Genomic DNA, 16,775 nt, shown 5'->3' with positions numbered 1-16,775 from the left:
AAGGAAAGACACAGGTGAAATCGATGCAGCTCAAAAAGATAAACAGAGAATAGAACAGATAATTTTTTAATATCATAAAAAAGGGTAAAAGGAAAAAAATTCCTTTTTCTCTGCTTAATTTCAAGTGTGTCTCAAGTCACCCATTAGCAGTGACTAAAGCTGAATGAAGCTTTTAAAAGAAGACATTCTTTTCGGCCCTTTGGCATCCTTGCTTACTGAAGTTTGTTTACTTATATAATAGTGCTGACCACGGCGAAATGAACTTAGCGTTTCCCCTTTGCCTGGCTACATTTAGTAGTTTCACTGTTTTCTTGGACTTACATAAGGATGAAAAAATTCAAATGCCTCATTTATGGGCATTGTAGACAGGAGACTAATGAAGTATATATGTAATTACTAATTACTGAATACTTATATTTGCCCAGTGTAGTTTTTAACCCTTAAATCAGACTTATAGTTTAGCTAGCATTATCTCATTTTATAGATAACATTGCTGCTTAGAGAGCTTTCACTGATAAAAGGATTCAAGCTAGCAAATGGCAGAGTGACTCTTGGATTCTAGGTTGGTTTTATAGAGTTCTTGTTATTTACAGTGTATACACTGCCCACGTCACCATTTCTCAGACTTGTGTGTGGACAGCATTGCTCAGCAGATGCTGATGGCGGTTCTTGGAGAGTCTCAATACACTTGGATGGACTGTTCTCAGGCTCTGGACTTCAGCAACAAAGCTGGATTTCTAGTTATATTCTGGGCTGCTAAAAACACTGGGGTGGACTGTTTTTGGAGAAGATCTTCTGCCATAGTGGATGAATCATGTTTTTGTTATAGTGTTACCTGCAGAGCATTTCTCAAGGTGTAAACCAACTACACTATAATCATTCTGGCTTCTGGTACAAGTGCAAGTTTGTATTTGTACAGAAGTCCCTCCAGACGCCCTGCATCGTAGTGTGGGGCAGGAAAGGGGAGGCCAGAAGCGGGGAGATTTTATGAACATTAAATGCTTGAGATCCACTGCCGTGGCTCTGCAGGAGGGCTTCTTGACAGTTCAGATTTCTCAGGACAGTGGCTTCAAGATATCATTAATCAAATCAAATAACAATTCCATAAAACATCATGCTACCCGTGATTGCACCTAAATGATTCTGTGACCATGTGGCCAGGTAGAAATCTGTCCTGATTATGGAGATGGTCATGGAAGTGTTTGGGACACCATGTGGGTGAGTGATTCCACCAGGGAGCCCTGTGGTTTTAAATGCGCAACCCTCCTCCTGTAGCTTAAACTTCAGGAGCTTCTGCTCCTCTACTAAAAGAGTAATCAATCAAACGTTTATTGACGTCTCTCTGCTCAGGAGTTGAGCTGGGGTTCCTGAAGAGCCACAGAGTTTCAGCTGACAGTTTCTGCCGTTAGGGGTTTCTCACTCTGGGAGAGTTCCTAATCCTTTCTCTATAGTTTTATGTAAACCCTGCTACTGAAGGAACAGTTTGTGTAACTTAATTGTGACTCTGAGGTGAGCTGACTTTCAGACACTATGACCTACTGCTACTTACTTAATCTCTCTTTGCCTCACTTTGTATCTTCACATTTATTTTTATAACATTAATCATGCTAGAAAAAGAAGGCATAAAAACAATTGTGAGGTGTCTCATAGAAGCATTTATTTGTTCCATTTGTTTAAAAGCAGAAGATATCTTGGGAGAAGGCAGGTTTAGAAGGACATGTTTCAGTTTTTGAGGGGAATCTGTGTAAGTTAATCAGCCTTAAAAACTAACTGGCTAAAATAAAATGACTTTATCTAGTAGAAGGAGGAAAAGTGCTATCTGGATCCTATTATAGAGAGCTTTTAATTATTTAGCAGGTACAGCTTTATAATAGCTTTACAACCTAATATACATAGTTTTATAGATTTCTTTATTATATACTGTTTGAGCTGTTTTTCAACTTCAGTTCTAAAGAAAATAACGTTCAGAACTGATTGTTAAAACACACCAATCTATTTTCATTTGTAATCTTTTTCAACTTTTCAAAATAGTAATTAGCCCAGATACGAAATCGTTTTGTAAAATTGGCAGTGAAGACATCTGCAAAAACCTTTGGTGTGAATTTAAGAATAATTTTGAATCAATATTAACAGTGGCTTATTCCACTGTGTTGTTATCACTCTTTTGATAAGCAGTCTCTCTCAACGGTTGGATTTCTCTTGAAATGTTTTAATTGGCCTTTTTCTTTTTTCCCTTTCCTAACAATCTCTTTTATATAAAAAGCACCTCCCAGGGAGCTGACAGAGGAAGAAAAACAGCAGATCCTTCATTCAGAGGAATTTCTCATCTTTTTTGATCGGACAATACGGGTAATTGAAAGAGCACTGGCAGAAGACTCTGATATCTTCTTTGACTATAGTGGCCGAGAGTTAGAGGAAAAAGATGGGTTAGTTTCTTGTGTGTATTTTTTTTAAAATACTGTGATAAGTTGTCTGTTGATTCTAAATTCATTTATGTGTTGACTAGGCAAGTCCCAAGCCTAACAAATCAGCGGAGGGTGAAATTCCAGAGCTGATCTTGCTGAACAGCTTTGACTAAGGGCTTTGGTTATGAATTGGGGCTTAGAGTTTCCCTGTGATTATCATGTGCTTCCGTGAAATGCTTTTGAACTGGTTATCTGGGGAGCAGCCCAGGTGATAGAGACTGGCAGAGTCATGTACGTTGTCCTCTGGGAAAACATTCTTATAAGCAGCAAAAGGAGATTTATGTTATATCCAGTAGATCTATTTGTGATGTGTAAGCAAACAGGAAGCAGAAGACAATAAACATGAGATGTGGGAGAACTTAACTGATGTGGGAGACAGCAGACGGAGACTGGAAACTTTTTCCTCTTTTGATACTGTAAGATTATGTGTATATCCCTCTTAGGAAACACATGTGCAGGGATATATTTACAGATTAAAAAAAATAATGACAACCAATAAAAGTAAAAGGCCCCAAATGACTTTCTCGGTGACGGTATCATATGCACTGTATAAGGCAGCGGCTCTCAGCCATCTTCATGGGGATAACAGGAGGCACTTCATAAGCTCTGTAAAAGGTAGATATAGCTGGTTTTCAGCCACTGATTTCTTTCTGCCAAAAACAATATGAAAATATGAGAACACGTGCCTTTTTCATCAGACCTGACATTTTACTACTGTTAAAATTCAAATGCATTGTCAAAGGACAACCTATCATCATTGAGAATGCTCAAAGCATTGTAACAGAGGCTCCTAAAACAGTTTCAAAAGGGAGTTCTGAAAGTGTTCTGAACAATTGACAGCATCGTTAGATGGCATCAAAGTGAGAACAATATTTTGAATATACTTGTTATAAGATGTTTGTGTTCTTTTAAAAGCTATTACTCTATGGCTCAGTTAATTTCCTGAGTCCTGTTTCCCTCTAGGTACCTGGCCCAGTGTTATCCTGGGTTCCTGGCAAATACTTAGGCACATGTTCCTCTTGCCTGAGTTTGCAGTGGTGGAGCTGAGGAAGGGTTAGAAGGAGGGAGGGAGGGAAGGAAGGAAAGAAGGAAGGAAGGAAAAGAGAAAGGAGGGAAGAAAGAAGAAGGAAGGAAGGAAGAAAGAGAAAGAACAAGAGAAAGGGAGGAAGGAAAGAAGGAAGGAAAGAAATCAGCTTATTGGAGCCCAAGTAAATAGTTTGAAGTCAGGTCACCCAGTCTGAACAAGAGCTGTCTAGGACAAGTGAGGCAGGGTGCCAGGCAATGGGATGAAGCAAATAAGCAGAAAAAAGGAGAGTGTGGAGGAATTCCTGAAGCCCAAGCAGTATAGGCAGCTTTTCATGCAGATGAATACCTCCTGTCATAGAACAAACATTACTCAATTTAAACACTCAGTCTTGTGGAGCAAGTGCACCACCAGTGCAGGGTTCTTCAGAGGAGGTTTTGTGGCCAGTCGAATATCAGCCAAGTAGACACTGGCCGAAGTATAGTCCTCCTCCACTCAGATGCTCTTTTGGCCTGTGTTAAGTGTCTAAGACTCTTGGTGAATCCCCCACGCCTTAGCAGGCTGGTCTCAGGGTAGAACTTTTCACATGCTATTGAGCAAAGAGGCAACCACTGCTAGTCAATCAGAAATGACAGGTAAATAGAAACATGCATTCATCTCTGGTCTAAGGTCAGATAAGGTTGTATTTATATCAAAGAAACTCCCAGTGTGCTGTGCTCCCTTGACAGCTGGGAGATTTCTTGTAAACTCTGATTCAAGGCAGAGCTTATCGGGGGAGGAGAATGCTTTAGAACTGGTCAAGATGGGAATCTGAAACAAATTTGACATTTCATACCAGGCTTGGAACAACATGTAGAAACTTTCTGGGCCAGGTTAGAGGGAGTTTTGCATAAAGGAGACCATCTTTAGTCTTTCTATTATCAGAGTTTGCTATCTAAATTGATGCTTTGGCTTCAGAGAATATTGTGTGCCATGCTCTTGCCATTTTGTTCTTTCAATATAAGCAGTAGAGATAAAACCTTATTTTGAAGCATCATTTTTTTCTTTGATGTTTAAACCCTCCTAGGGATGTCCAGGCTGGAGCCAACCTGTCTTTCAATCGTCAGTTCTATGATGAGCACTGGTCCAAGCATCGAGTAGTCACTTGTATGGACTGGTCTCTCCAGGTAAGAATTGTTGCTGGGATGGGACAAACTGGACTGTGTTCTCTTGGCATTTGTTTAAAAAAGAGAGAGAGAATTGCTCTACTACTCTGGATATGTTCCCTAATGTCTATGCCTGTTGGTTTTCTTTCTCATTTTGCTGAAGTTTCAGTTTAAATCTTACCCTCTATTATTCATATACATTGAGTACTTACTACATGCTGGGTCGCACACAAAGAGCCAGGCCATTCTGTGCATGAAATTGCTCTCAGTAAAGTCACCAGTGATGTCCTGTTTTTAAGCCTTCATCTGCTCTGACCCCTCTTTGCCATCTAGCTTAGTGACTTCAACATACCTCTAAAAACGTTACGCTTCCATTGAGTTCTACAACTGTACTACCTTCTAGTTCTCAAATTCCTCCAAGACTTCTTCTTCTTCTTCTGCCCTTGTGGTCCCTGCAGTCATGTCCTCAGCCTCTACCCTTCTTCTCGACGTGCTTGCTGAGGGCCATCTCTTCCACTGCTGTGGAGTCCCCCAGCGTGTGGGTAGCCTGTTTCCGCCCCCACCCAACCTCCCTCCTGAATTCTGCTTTACACGCCAGATGGATCCATTAGGTGTCCCTTAGAGTCTCAAACTAATCACTAACTCATTATTTCCCTAAAGCTGAAATCCTCTCCTCCTACTTTCTGTGTTAACACTATCACAACCCAGCCAAGGGCCCAAGGCAAAACTTTCACTATTAATATTAGCACCTTCTTCTCCTTCTCTCCCAGACCCAGTCTTCACCCAGACTGTCCATTTCTCCACTCACGTATTCATCATCTTACACCTGTAATATTGCTAACCAACTAATGGTCTTTCTACGTCCACACTTGTTCACCTATAATATTGCCTCTAGACATCTATAGCCAAATGATCTTTCAAAAATGTAAATCCGATCATTTGACTCCCTGTATTAAAACTCTGCATTGCCTGTAAGAAAAAAAGTCGAAACTCCCTAGTGTAGCTTTCAGAGTGAAAGCAGGCAAATTTACCAAAAGCCAGTTTACTGAATGACTAACTCAACTAGTGTTCAATTTACCCAGCACTCAGCAGTTAAATAACGTGCATGAAGGCACACGGCCTAACTGTGGTGAGGACAGAATTTGAACTCAGGTGGTCTGACTTCTGATCCTGAGCCCATGTCCTTGATGACCGTGCTGTGTTCCCTCCTGCAGTGACAATGACATAATAGCAATGAGGGAAGTAAGAATGATTAGTCTGGGCATTTATGCACAGCATAGTTTCCGCTGTTGTGTAGTCCATGCTTTTATTGAGAAGAATAATCATGGCTAGCTTTTAATTTGTGCTTTTTATACGCTAAAACCTGTACCAACTGCTCTGAAGACGGTATCTTATTTCATCCTGAATAACATCAAGTGAGGCGGTCACTGTTAATGTTTTCATTTTGTAGCTGAAGACACTGAGGCTCAGAGAAGCTACGTAACTTACTAAAAATGACTCAGCTAGGATGTGGTAGAGCAGGGATTTAAACCTAAGTCTTCTAGCACTTCAAGGCATAGACTCTTCGCCAGGGTCTCCCCAAAGGGCTTATGAATCCGAACCAAGAGAGGTTCTAAGTGCTGAATGACATGGGGCAGACAGCAAGTTCTTTCAGCATTCAGTGGCAGTTGGGATCTGCTTCTGGTGGGACAGGGCTTCTTAGAAGACTGGGATCAGGAAAAATGGAGGGGAGAGGAGAGTGTTCTAGGCAGAGCAGTAAAGCAGATGATGTGAAGAGCCCCATTTAGTCCTCGGGAGAACAGGCTTACCGAAGAGGGGTGTAACCCCCGGCAACCAGACTGTCAACAGCCACAAAGTGGGCGCGAGTGTTCTCTCCTCTTGACTCTCCTTTTATATCCAAACAAGAAAGCACGCCGTGGATGGTCGTGCGGAGGCTCACGCAAGCAGGGTTTACCCTGCCGCTTCCTGCCAGTGTGTGGGTGGTCTGTGAGCATGCTGGGGTACGTGCACAGAAATAAGATCAAGGCTGAGGAAACACTTAGCTTGGCTTGTTCACTTGTTCAGAGTCTGGAAGTGACACAGGAACCTTATCTGACACATTCCTCAAAGGCAGCTTTTACTGAGTTCCCGGGTCGGCTGATAAACCTCCCTTAGGAAGCAGCGAGGCCAGCATCAGTGGGGCTGGTCCCTGCCTGGCCTCAGCGTGAGGTGGGCCCTACTGCCCATGAATGGGTTTGCTTCCACACAGGATCCTGTGTATTGTTTTTGTTGCAGAAAGTGAAATTGGCAAGGGGGGGAACTCTGCTCTGGAGAGACCACATTTATTTTTCCCCATTTTTGTGTAATCTACGCATCTACACTGTGGGGAAGGGGTTTGCAATTCTGAAAAATGTGTTTTATATGGAGCGTTAAGAAAAAGGAATTGGAACCCTCAGCTCCTACAGCATAATCATTTTTTGGGATTCGAATGACCAGGTTTACCTGCTTGTGAGATGAAGAGACTTTTTGGGTAAATCTAGATGCAATCCAACAACATGAAGAAAGAAGTAAAGGATAGAGGCATCGTTTGGGAGTCTAGTCGAGGCATCTCTGCCTAGGGTGATTTCTTGAGTGGAACAGAATGAACAGAGAGGGGAAAAAAGGAAGAAACTATAAGGTTTTTCCATCACTTTGCTTTGCTCTCCTGGGCTGCTTAAGCAAAAACACTTTAACTTTGCAATATTTGCACAATATCCACCAAACATTATTCCCTGGAAGACATTTGGGCATTTGGGGAATTATGTCAACTTTGCCATTCATTGAAGATTGTTTAGCACAGGGGGTCAATGATACTGTCTATATACCACATGATAGGTTTGGCAGATGTGTATAAAACCAGACTTATGATCTTACTCCCACCATGTATATTCTTCTCACATGTAAATTGCATCCCCTAACCTTGGCATCATCCAAGATACAAACCCAAGTAATCTTTGACAGGTCATTTAATTGTCAAACCCAATCAAATTTATAGTAGCAAAGAGACTCCCACTATCCCAATTCAAATCCACTTATATGTGGATTTGACACTGACTTTATGTCATGTCCTCTGCGTCTTGCTTATGTTAGGAAATAGCTTCCTAACTCGTCTCCCTACCTCAATTCTCTACACTGTTGGATCATTTTAAGTACTTTTTCCAGTTGAATATTTGTAGAGATTACTTACATATTCTCAATGTCACCTTGGGCAAGTTGCCTGACTTCTCTTGGCTCAAGTTTCCTCATTCATAAAATGATAATCATACCTAGCTCGCATGCTTATTGTGAATATTAAGTAATTTAATATATTTAAAATACTTAGAATTTTAAAAGTGTCTAGTACATAAAAAGTCAACAAATGTGACACAGTAGTGTACGTAGTAGTAGCAGTGGTGTTAGCGGTCATGTGACGCCTGCCGTCCCTAGAGTATGGTCTAAAATCACTAGTCTGCCCTCAGTGACTTCTGTGAGGATGCCCTGAGACATCTCCAGCCCTTTCTTCTTTTTAATCTCTTCACATAACCTGCCTCCCAACCAGGTGAACCTGTGTTCTGAACCTGTTCTCCACTGCATGCATTAAGAAAACTTTACTTCTGGCTACCTGAGGCAAAAAGGGAATTTACTTGGGAGCCACTAGGATACCCAGGGAACCCATGGAAAAGATGAAGAACTGGGACTCAGGTGTATAAATCTTGAGAGGCTTCACCAATAGGACGCCACCATAACCTGACTCACGTGCCAGCCCATGGCTTCTGTGTCCTCAGTTCAGAATTTATGGCAGCCAGGTTCGAGAATGTGATTGGCTCAGCTGGGTCACATATCAACCCTGCAATGAATTAATTATCCCTGGGCAGTTAGACACCTGTGTATTGAGGTAATCGCCAGAGATTGGGAGAATCACTGTGAACCAAGCTGATACCCGAGAGACATCACCTGCATCAGTATTTGTACCCTTGTCTATACTCTGCTCCCTCTTCTCTGCTGATAGCCTGCCCATTTGACAGGGCCCAGTCAAGTCTCGTTTCTTCTCAAGTCCTTTCCAGTATGTCTCCCTGCCACACCCCATTCCAACTAAAGTGGTTATTTTCTCCTCTGTGCTTTTTCGGCACTTCTTTTATATCTCCACCTTAGTACATACCATGTTCTGCTTTTATATTTGTGTGGTAGTTGCTCATGCCTGTATCTTACCTCCCTCTACTTAATGATGAGTTCCTAGGAAGCAAAGCATGTTACCGTTGATATTCTTGTCCCTCATTTTACCCAGTACCAGTGCATACATGGTATGCATAAGGGGCCACTTTGACGCATGCCGCTGTGGGCCGCAAGGGATGTGGCCTTTGAAACCAAACAGACTTCAAGCAGGGTCTCACTTTATCATTTATTAGCAACATAACTTGGAACAGGTTCCTTACCCAGCGACCCTTGGCTTCTTTGTCTGTGCAAATGGGAAAACTGTTGCTTACTTCAGAGAATTGCAAGGACCAAATGAGTTAATGTCTCATCCAGCTCAGTGTCTGGCACATAATGGGCACTTAAAACATGTTAGTTCCTTTCTCTCCAATAAATACATGATTTTATTTCTTTATAAGAACAAACAGTTGAGAGCAGATCTGGTGATGCCCAGGTAAAATTTCCAAGGTTAAATATTAGATAATTCAGCCCCTTGAGTAATCCAGACTTCCCAATGGTTCATATTCCCTTAAAAATAATGAAGGTTTGTAATTTTAACATTTAAGGTTTGTAACAAATAATTGTTTGGAGATGTGTTGCGTTTTATTGGAAAATAAGAAAATATGACTAGTCATGTTTAGACACACATAACTAGAGGAGATTTTGAAATCATAAAAACTTTCGTGAGGTAAGAGTTATTTAATCAATATCTTTAGGCCTTATGAGCCCAGGTATAGAACTTACACCAAAAGCGTTTCACTGGTAATTTACTATAACTCTCCTTGTTTTCTAAAGGAGTTTTCAATTCAATAATTTTTTAAAAAATTAAAAGAAAATTGCAAGTGAGAGCCAGCGATGAGACCCAGATGTGAAGCTGTGGGATGTTACTCTAGACACATCTGGCTGCCCATTGGGCACTATGGTAGTGGTGCTGATGTTTACAGAGTTGCCTTTTCACATGGGACATGGTTAAACTTCAGATGGGCAGTCTGGAGTCTTCTGTGTTTATCTGGATGTTAGTTTCTTTGAATGGGCTTTGAATCAAAGGCCTATTAAAAAGGCCTTTGATTCATCCACTGAGGGGTGTTTTCTAATAAAGAATGATTACTTCCCCTGCTGGCCACATACATGTGTATTTTTGTAGGCTTCTCCTTCCTCTGCACCAACTAGCAAGTTTTAGCTCTCTGCAGCTTTCTCAAGTTGAGGGAGCTCAAAGAGTGAATAAAGCCACGTAGAAGACTTAGGTTTAATTATTTTTGATAAGAAAAAAATTGATGTTTGAATTTATAAGGACAGTCTTATGTTAAATATATGCAGTGTAGTGAAAAAGAAGGAAAAAATTAGATTACCTATGAGCAAAGAGTGATATGATCTGTGTAATCCTGATGCTGTTTTGAATGGGGCTGCCTTCTGGGAATCCCATATAGGGATGGCATTTCCATGAAAGGTACTCTAATTCATAAATACCTGCCATAAGAATCAGCCTCAGTTTATTTAATAACACTCAGCATAGAGTTTGTGTGTGGTGAGTATATATTTCTACTTGCTGTAGAGTCCTCTTTGTTCTTTTACTAGTTGTGTTTCTTTGAGTCTTTAATTGCTGGCATTATTTGACAACAGAGGACTGAAGATAAGGTCTTTCCACTGAGCACAGTGTTACTAAAATAGAAAAGAGCATCTGTAATTCAACAGATTTTGGCACAAGTTTATCATGTGCTAGGACTTACTAGACCTTGGATTCAGAGGTTAGTAAAAACAGGTCCCTGCACTCAGAGAGCTTACAGTCTAGTAATGGACATAGACTGGGAAAAACCATAATACAGTTTGACAGGTGCTTTAATGGGCACACACATAATGCTAAGGGAGATGAAGAGAGGCAAGGAGGGGTGGCGGGTGGTCAGTTAGGATTATCTGGAGGACCTGATACCTGCATTGAGTCTTAACGAATGAGTTAACGATATAACCAACACAGAATAGGCATTCCAATGAGAATAAGTATCAGAATCATAGGTACAGAGGCTGTGCCTATGAACCTCAGAACTAGACCAGTGAGGCTAGGTCATAAGGTGGGTTTGGGAGGAGAGAGGGCAGGTTATAGGAGATTAAGCAGAGGAGGTAGAAAATAACAGATCATGAAGGATCTAATGTGACTTGGATTTTATCTGGAAAGTAATGATGAACCATTAAAGTATTTTAAGCAGAGGAGTGACTTAGCCAAGTGTGTATTTTGTAAAGTCATATTAACAAAGGATGGAGAGTGGAGTAGGTGAAGGTAGGGTCTGGCAAGCCTGGGAGCAGGAAGCAACTTAAAAAGCTCTTGTCTTCACTCAGACAAGAAATTCATTTAGGAGGCTCTGACCTTAAAGATAGAAAGAAAACATGCATTTGAAAGGTGCTGAGGAAGTAGTGAAACACAGTATATAGGGATGAGAAAGAAGGAGGAGTAGAAATGAATGTGCAGTGTCTGGTCTGGAAAGCTAGGTAATGTTAGTGCAAGGCATTCACAAGGTGAATGTTGGAAGAGCAGTAGGTTTTTGTAGAAGGCAATAAACTCATTTTTCTATGCATCTCATCAGATATGTCATGGACAGCCTTAAGAAATACCCAGCAAGCAGTAAGCTGCAAAATCTGTACCTGAGAGAGATCAAGCCTAGAGAGAAAGATTTGAACGTTGTCAGTATATTAGTGCTTAGTAAAGTTATATTTATTGATGTGATCACCCAGGGAGAATGTGTAGACAGAGACATAAAGAGGGCAGAACACAGCCCCCCTTGGAATATAGGTAATAGAAAGAGAAACTGTAGAGACTAAAAAGACTGGTTAGGGAGAAAATCAGGAGAGAAGGTTGTAATGGAAGCCAACACAGGAGAAAGGAGTAAGTAACCCAAATGTCAGAGAATACAGAGAGGTCCAGCAGCATGGGCAGTTTGGTAGTCATTGGTGACTATGGCAAGCACATGTGGAATGTTGAAGATAAAAGCCAGACTGCAGTGGGTTGAGGCATGAAGTTGGTATTAAGTATGCCACAGCTTCAGAAGAAAATGCCATTTAAAGTATGTAATGTAGCATGTGCCTGTAGGAACAAGAATGATTTTTTTTGTTATCATCTTGACGTAATCCGTCCTTGTGACCTCTTCCATTCAGTACCCCGAGCTGATGGTCGCCTCCTACAACAACAATGAAGATGCCCCCCACGAGCCAGATGGAGTGGCCTTGGTTTGGAACATGAAGTTTAAGAAAACCACACCAGAATACGTCTTCCACTGTCAGGTAGGAGTCAGCATTGTAAAAATAACTCAACATCTCCTACTAGACCAAATATAGTTCATGCTGCCTTGCATCTCTTATGTGGAAAGGAAGAACTGGGTTTAAAAATGGAACTGTTGACAATTTTGGAAAATTCCCCCACAGTAACCTAATGTTTTGGGAAAGTGGCAACCCTCTCCAAACAGTTAGGAAGCCTGGTTGGGGACTGTGTGTCATTTTCTTTCTATTTAAAACAGCCCGCATGAGGGTAAGTTTATAAAGACCTCGCACTTAGGAAGAAATCCTGGTGTACCGCTTCCTCTGCTTAGCAGCAACATATGCTCGCCCACCCACGCGGACATCCTCAGAGCACTGCCATTTCTAGTTCCTCCTCTCTCTGAAATGCAGTTCAATGGCATTTGCCAATTTTAAGTTTATGGGCACCATCTTGCTTTACAGATAATAATATTTTTTTAGCTACTTTAGAGAAAGGCGTATCACCATCTATCTTGAATTGTTGAGAAATATAAATGCTGTTCCTAGTTTGCAACCATCTTAGATACTTTACTCCTTGTGTCTGTTGACACATTGGTCTTCTCTTCCATGTAACACACAATACAGGCTGAAATTATGTTTCACTTGCACATGGTCAGCTTTGCTCCATTGGCATGACTCTGCCGAAGTAATAGTCCTTGGTAGTGGCCGGTACATCAACTCCTGTATTAATGCCCCTCCATTCTGATTACACATCGGAAAATGCAAAACAAACATTCTAGCTCAAAGTTTCAGTTCCTCAGATGTTACAATTCAGAGGTCCTGAGTGGCAGATTGCTCTGAAAGCATCAGTTGAAGAGTGGGTAAACCTGTTGATATTTGGAAGCTTAGTGCCATTTTATATGTAAGAGCTGAGAACCTTTTTGAACTAAAATATGTTTAGACTTTAGAACATTATCAGATATAATTTGGGGAACAAGAGCTGCTGGAGTAAAAGTCCCAGCTTCAATCTGATTGAGGAACCTCTAACTCTGGACATGTTTTTCTAATTTGCTGTCTTAAAAACAACAAGCAGTCTAGGTCTGCATAGCAAATAACCTTTATTTTTTGAACCTTTGAAATTAGAACAGGTTTTTCTTTCTTTCTTTTTTTTTTAGATTATCAAATTTGTTAGTCTGATATGCTCTTTCTGTAAACATAGAAGCACAAAATCCTAATTTTATTCAGTTTAAAGAGTTTTGCTGAATTACTAAGCAAATACTAAAAGGATTATGGGATAAGCAGAAGCACATTTTGAAAAACAGTGCCACTTAAACTATTTTGATGTTGTATAAAGCATATTCAATTTTTAAAAATTTAAGGTAGCACATTTTTAGTCCATGAGCTTAATGTTTATCATAATTCAAATATTTTTGTCATTATAGTAATAATATTATATTAACTCAGTATAGGTAGCCTGAGACAATAACAATTTGATAATTAACTTAATATTCACAACATTGCAAAATAACAGGTCAGTAGGAGCGTAATAATGCTGAGTGAAGAAGCAAATTTTAAAAATCTTTGGAATTAACTGGAATTTTAAAATTACCTCTTTCACTGCACAATAGTTAATACCAGTATTGACGGAAAAGAACATCCTTTCTTTTGTCTTCTGGTATCTTTGGGATCATTTACTAAAGACTTCACCAAAATGCGTTTAATCTTATTTTGTGTTTCTCCCTTAAATGATGCAATATATGTATTTTAGAAGAAAATATACTCTGGATTTAAAAAAAATAGTCAGAAGTACTCTGAATATCCTACCAAAAAATGCTGTACCCCGCAATTTCCTACTATTGTTTTCGCTTCATCTGGTGACCAGAGCAGATGGGGGTTCTAACATTCTCACTGAGAAAGGGGAGAATTCTAATGCTTTTAAACATTGGGGTTGATTAAGCGACATGTGCAGAAGACCATGAAGGCCCTGAGACGGTAAGTATCAAATGAAAGCCACTCAATTTAACCGCACATATTTAAAGATATTGGAAATCATGAATGTGCTACACATATAAATGATAAGTAGTTCATATAAATGGCCCTTAAGATTCGTAAAATGGACGTTTAGAAAATCTTAATGAAAACCTAAACTGCTGAATCCCACTATATTCCTAGTTTTTGTTATTAAATTATTTATTTTAAACTGATCTAACTTTAGAGGGCAAAATGTATCACTGGCTTTGGGAAGGCAAAAAAGGAAAGAGCTTTGATCCCTCTCCAGAGAGGAAGAAAGGGGAGAAGTGGACACAGCAAATGTTAATTATGAAGCCCTTCTGAGGACACCTGGAGTATTAGGGTTTTCCAGAGAAACAGAACTAATAGGTGAGATATATATATATGTGTATATATATATAGAGAGAGAGAGAGAGAGAACTCCAATAGAATGGATATATATAGAGAGAGAGAGACAGAGAAAAGACAGAAAGAGACAAAGAGTTACAGAGAGAGACAGGAGAGAATGATTTAGAATTGATACTTCTTTAGGAAACCTCAGCCTTTGCTCTTAAGGCCTTCAGCTTATTGAATGAAACCCACCCACATTATGCAGGATAATCTACTTTACTCAGAGTCTACTGATTTAACTGTTAATTATATCTAAAAAAACCCTTCACACCAACATTTAGACTTGTACTTGATCCCTAGGTCAAAAAACTAGGTACCATAGCCTAGCCAAGTTGATACATAAAATTAACCATCATACCTCGATTTCATGTCAGAGCAATCCAGCAAACTAGTATCTTTCACAACTTTTAAGTCCTACTAATTCCAGATCACTTTGGGCTAATAAGCAAATATACCTACAGTAATCAACTTTGAAATAATCAAACATTGAGTGAATGGGAGCTTTCCTAAGAGGTGAGAAAAAAACAGTAATTTGAGGACATGCGAAATGGCTCTGTGACATCGTATGTATGAAGAAAAGATATTATTAACATGTATTGAGAATCTACTCTTTACATGTATTGTCATAAGCTCCTATACTCCCCAGATGAGAAAACGTGGCTCAGAGAAGCCATGCACCTGGGCAGGTGCCTGTAAATGGTAAAACCGTGTTTGAAGTCAGCTCTGAGGCCCACGTATTGCCTCGTGCTGCCCTAGTTGGGGATTCAGCCAGGTAACACCATGCAGGTGTGTGGCATGGGTTTGGGGCGGGGAGAGGGGGGAGGAGTGAATAGAAAAAAAAAGGAACAGAGATGTTTTTTCCATCTTAGCTGATTATTGCAATCACCTGGGTGACTGTAATGACCTACTGATGGCTGTTTCACCCAGAGATTCTGATTTAGTTAATCTGGGGTGTAGTCTGGGCATTTTTAGAAGTTCCCAAGTGACTTGAATGTGCAGTAATAGTTGAAAACCACTGTAATGTAGAGGAGAGATGAGGAAAGGGGATGAAAGGTGATGAAACGAGTCGCTTTCTTTATTTGTAAGTGTGCTCACCATTCCCTTTTCTTCTTTGGCCCAAACTAGAGAGGCGTTTCTTGCCTTTATGACTCTGATGCCTCTCACCTGACTCTTATTTGAGAAATTTCCTACCAACTCACTGCCCCTTCCCTCCTCTCTCCCCGCCCCCGACGCACACTTATTTCCGCAAGTTAGCTCAGTGCTGGGAACTCCTTTAATGGCGGACGGTCGGAAAACCCAGAGTTGTTTTCCCAGGAGTGGGCTCAAGACTGCTTGCAACGTGACACACTGTGCGTTGAAGAGTACTATTTCTTTTGGGATAATGACACACTTTGCCGTAGTTCATCTCCATGAAGCTCAGATAACCACCAGGTAAATATTGGTAGCTGCCAAAAGGAGACAAAAGTGCTGTAATCTTGAGTATGCCTGAGCTGTTGGGAGACCAAAGCAGGGAAGCTACGGAAGATGGAGATGAATTAGTAGATGGGGGTGAGGTGGAGGGAAAAAGTAACAAGAGCAGTTTGGTTGCCATGCACTAAACTCTAATAGCTGTAGTGATAACTACATTTGTCTGTACTTTGCATTTTCCCAGCACTTCTGCCTTCTTGAGCTCACTGATCCTTGCAACAGGGAAGCAGAAAAGATGTTATTCTCCTTTTCAAGCTGAAAGCTTTGACACTTCAAGGGTTCCCCAGCTGGTGAGCAGTAGAACCAACACGAGAACATTCTATCACCTACGTTGCACTCACCTGGCAGTGGTGGGGCAACGTGGGGCTTGATAGCAAAGGCCGTGCAGTTCACTGAGGGTGTATTTTTGTCAGCCTGCTACTTATAAGACATTTGTTAGACATGGTCCTAGAGGTGGCTGTCCTTACTATCTTCCTAGCCTAGTGGCGGATTTGGAGAGCTCACAAAATTAAAATACAAAAGAGAAAACCAAAACCCCGCTGCTCACTGGCCTATCAGTTTCCTTCTACATCTTTTCTGATTGTTGGTAAAACTTGTTTATTACTGCTGATTCCTTCTAGACACCATTTCACTGAAATCCAGTAGACTGAGTGTGTTTCCACAGTCTCCATGATGCTGCAGCAATTTCAAAGTTAGACCGTGTGCTTAGTAAGACAGAGGCCTGGGGGTGGAGAGGTGCTACGGGTGCCTTATGCTGATGGTCCTGTTACCATTTTGGAATAATCGCATTAACTAGCCATTTATTGCTGATCTTTGCTGATTCTTCGTGTTTTTCACAAGTGTATAGTTGCAAACAAATCTGAT

At 40.6% G+C, this 16,775-nt stretch overlaps 1 protein-coding gene across 9 annotated transcripts in view; it reads left to right on the top strand.

Annotated features, from left to right (window-relative positions):
* The window catches only part of DYNC1I1 (dynein cytoplasmic 1 intermediate chain 1), a 435,553-nt gene that overhangs the window by 313,409 nt on the left and 105,369 nt on the right, over positions 1–16,775 (top strand). For all 9 annotated transcript variants that reach the window (XM_072964956.1, XM_072964954.1, XM_072964953.1 and 6 more), the window contains 3 exons: positions 2,264–2,426; positions 4,556–4,655; positions 11,967–12,092. In XM_072964956.1, the coding sequence (XP_072821057.1) occupies positions 2,264–2,426; positions 4,556–4,655; positions 11,967–12,092 (389 nt within the window). The remainder of the gene's footprint in view (positions 1–2,263; positions 2,427–4,555; positions 4,656–11,966; positions 12,093–16,775) is intronic.

Source organism: Vicugna pacos, chromosome 7 (genome assembly GCF_048564905.1).
Source record: "Vicugna pacos chromosome 7, VicPac4, whole genome shotgun sequence".
In the NCBI taxonomy this organism is placed as follows: domain Eukaryota; kingdom Metazoa; phylum Chordata; class Mammalia; order Artiodactyla; family Camelidae; genus Vicugna; species Vicugna pacos.
This window is presented reverse-complemented; position numbering and strand designations above follow the sequence as displayed.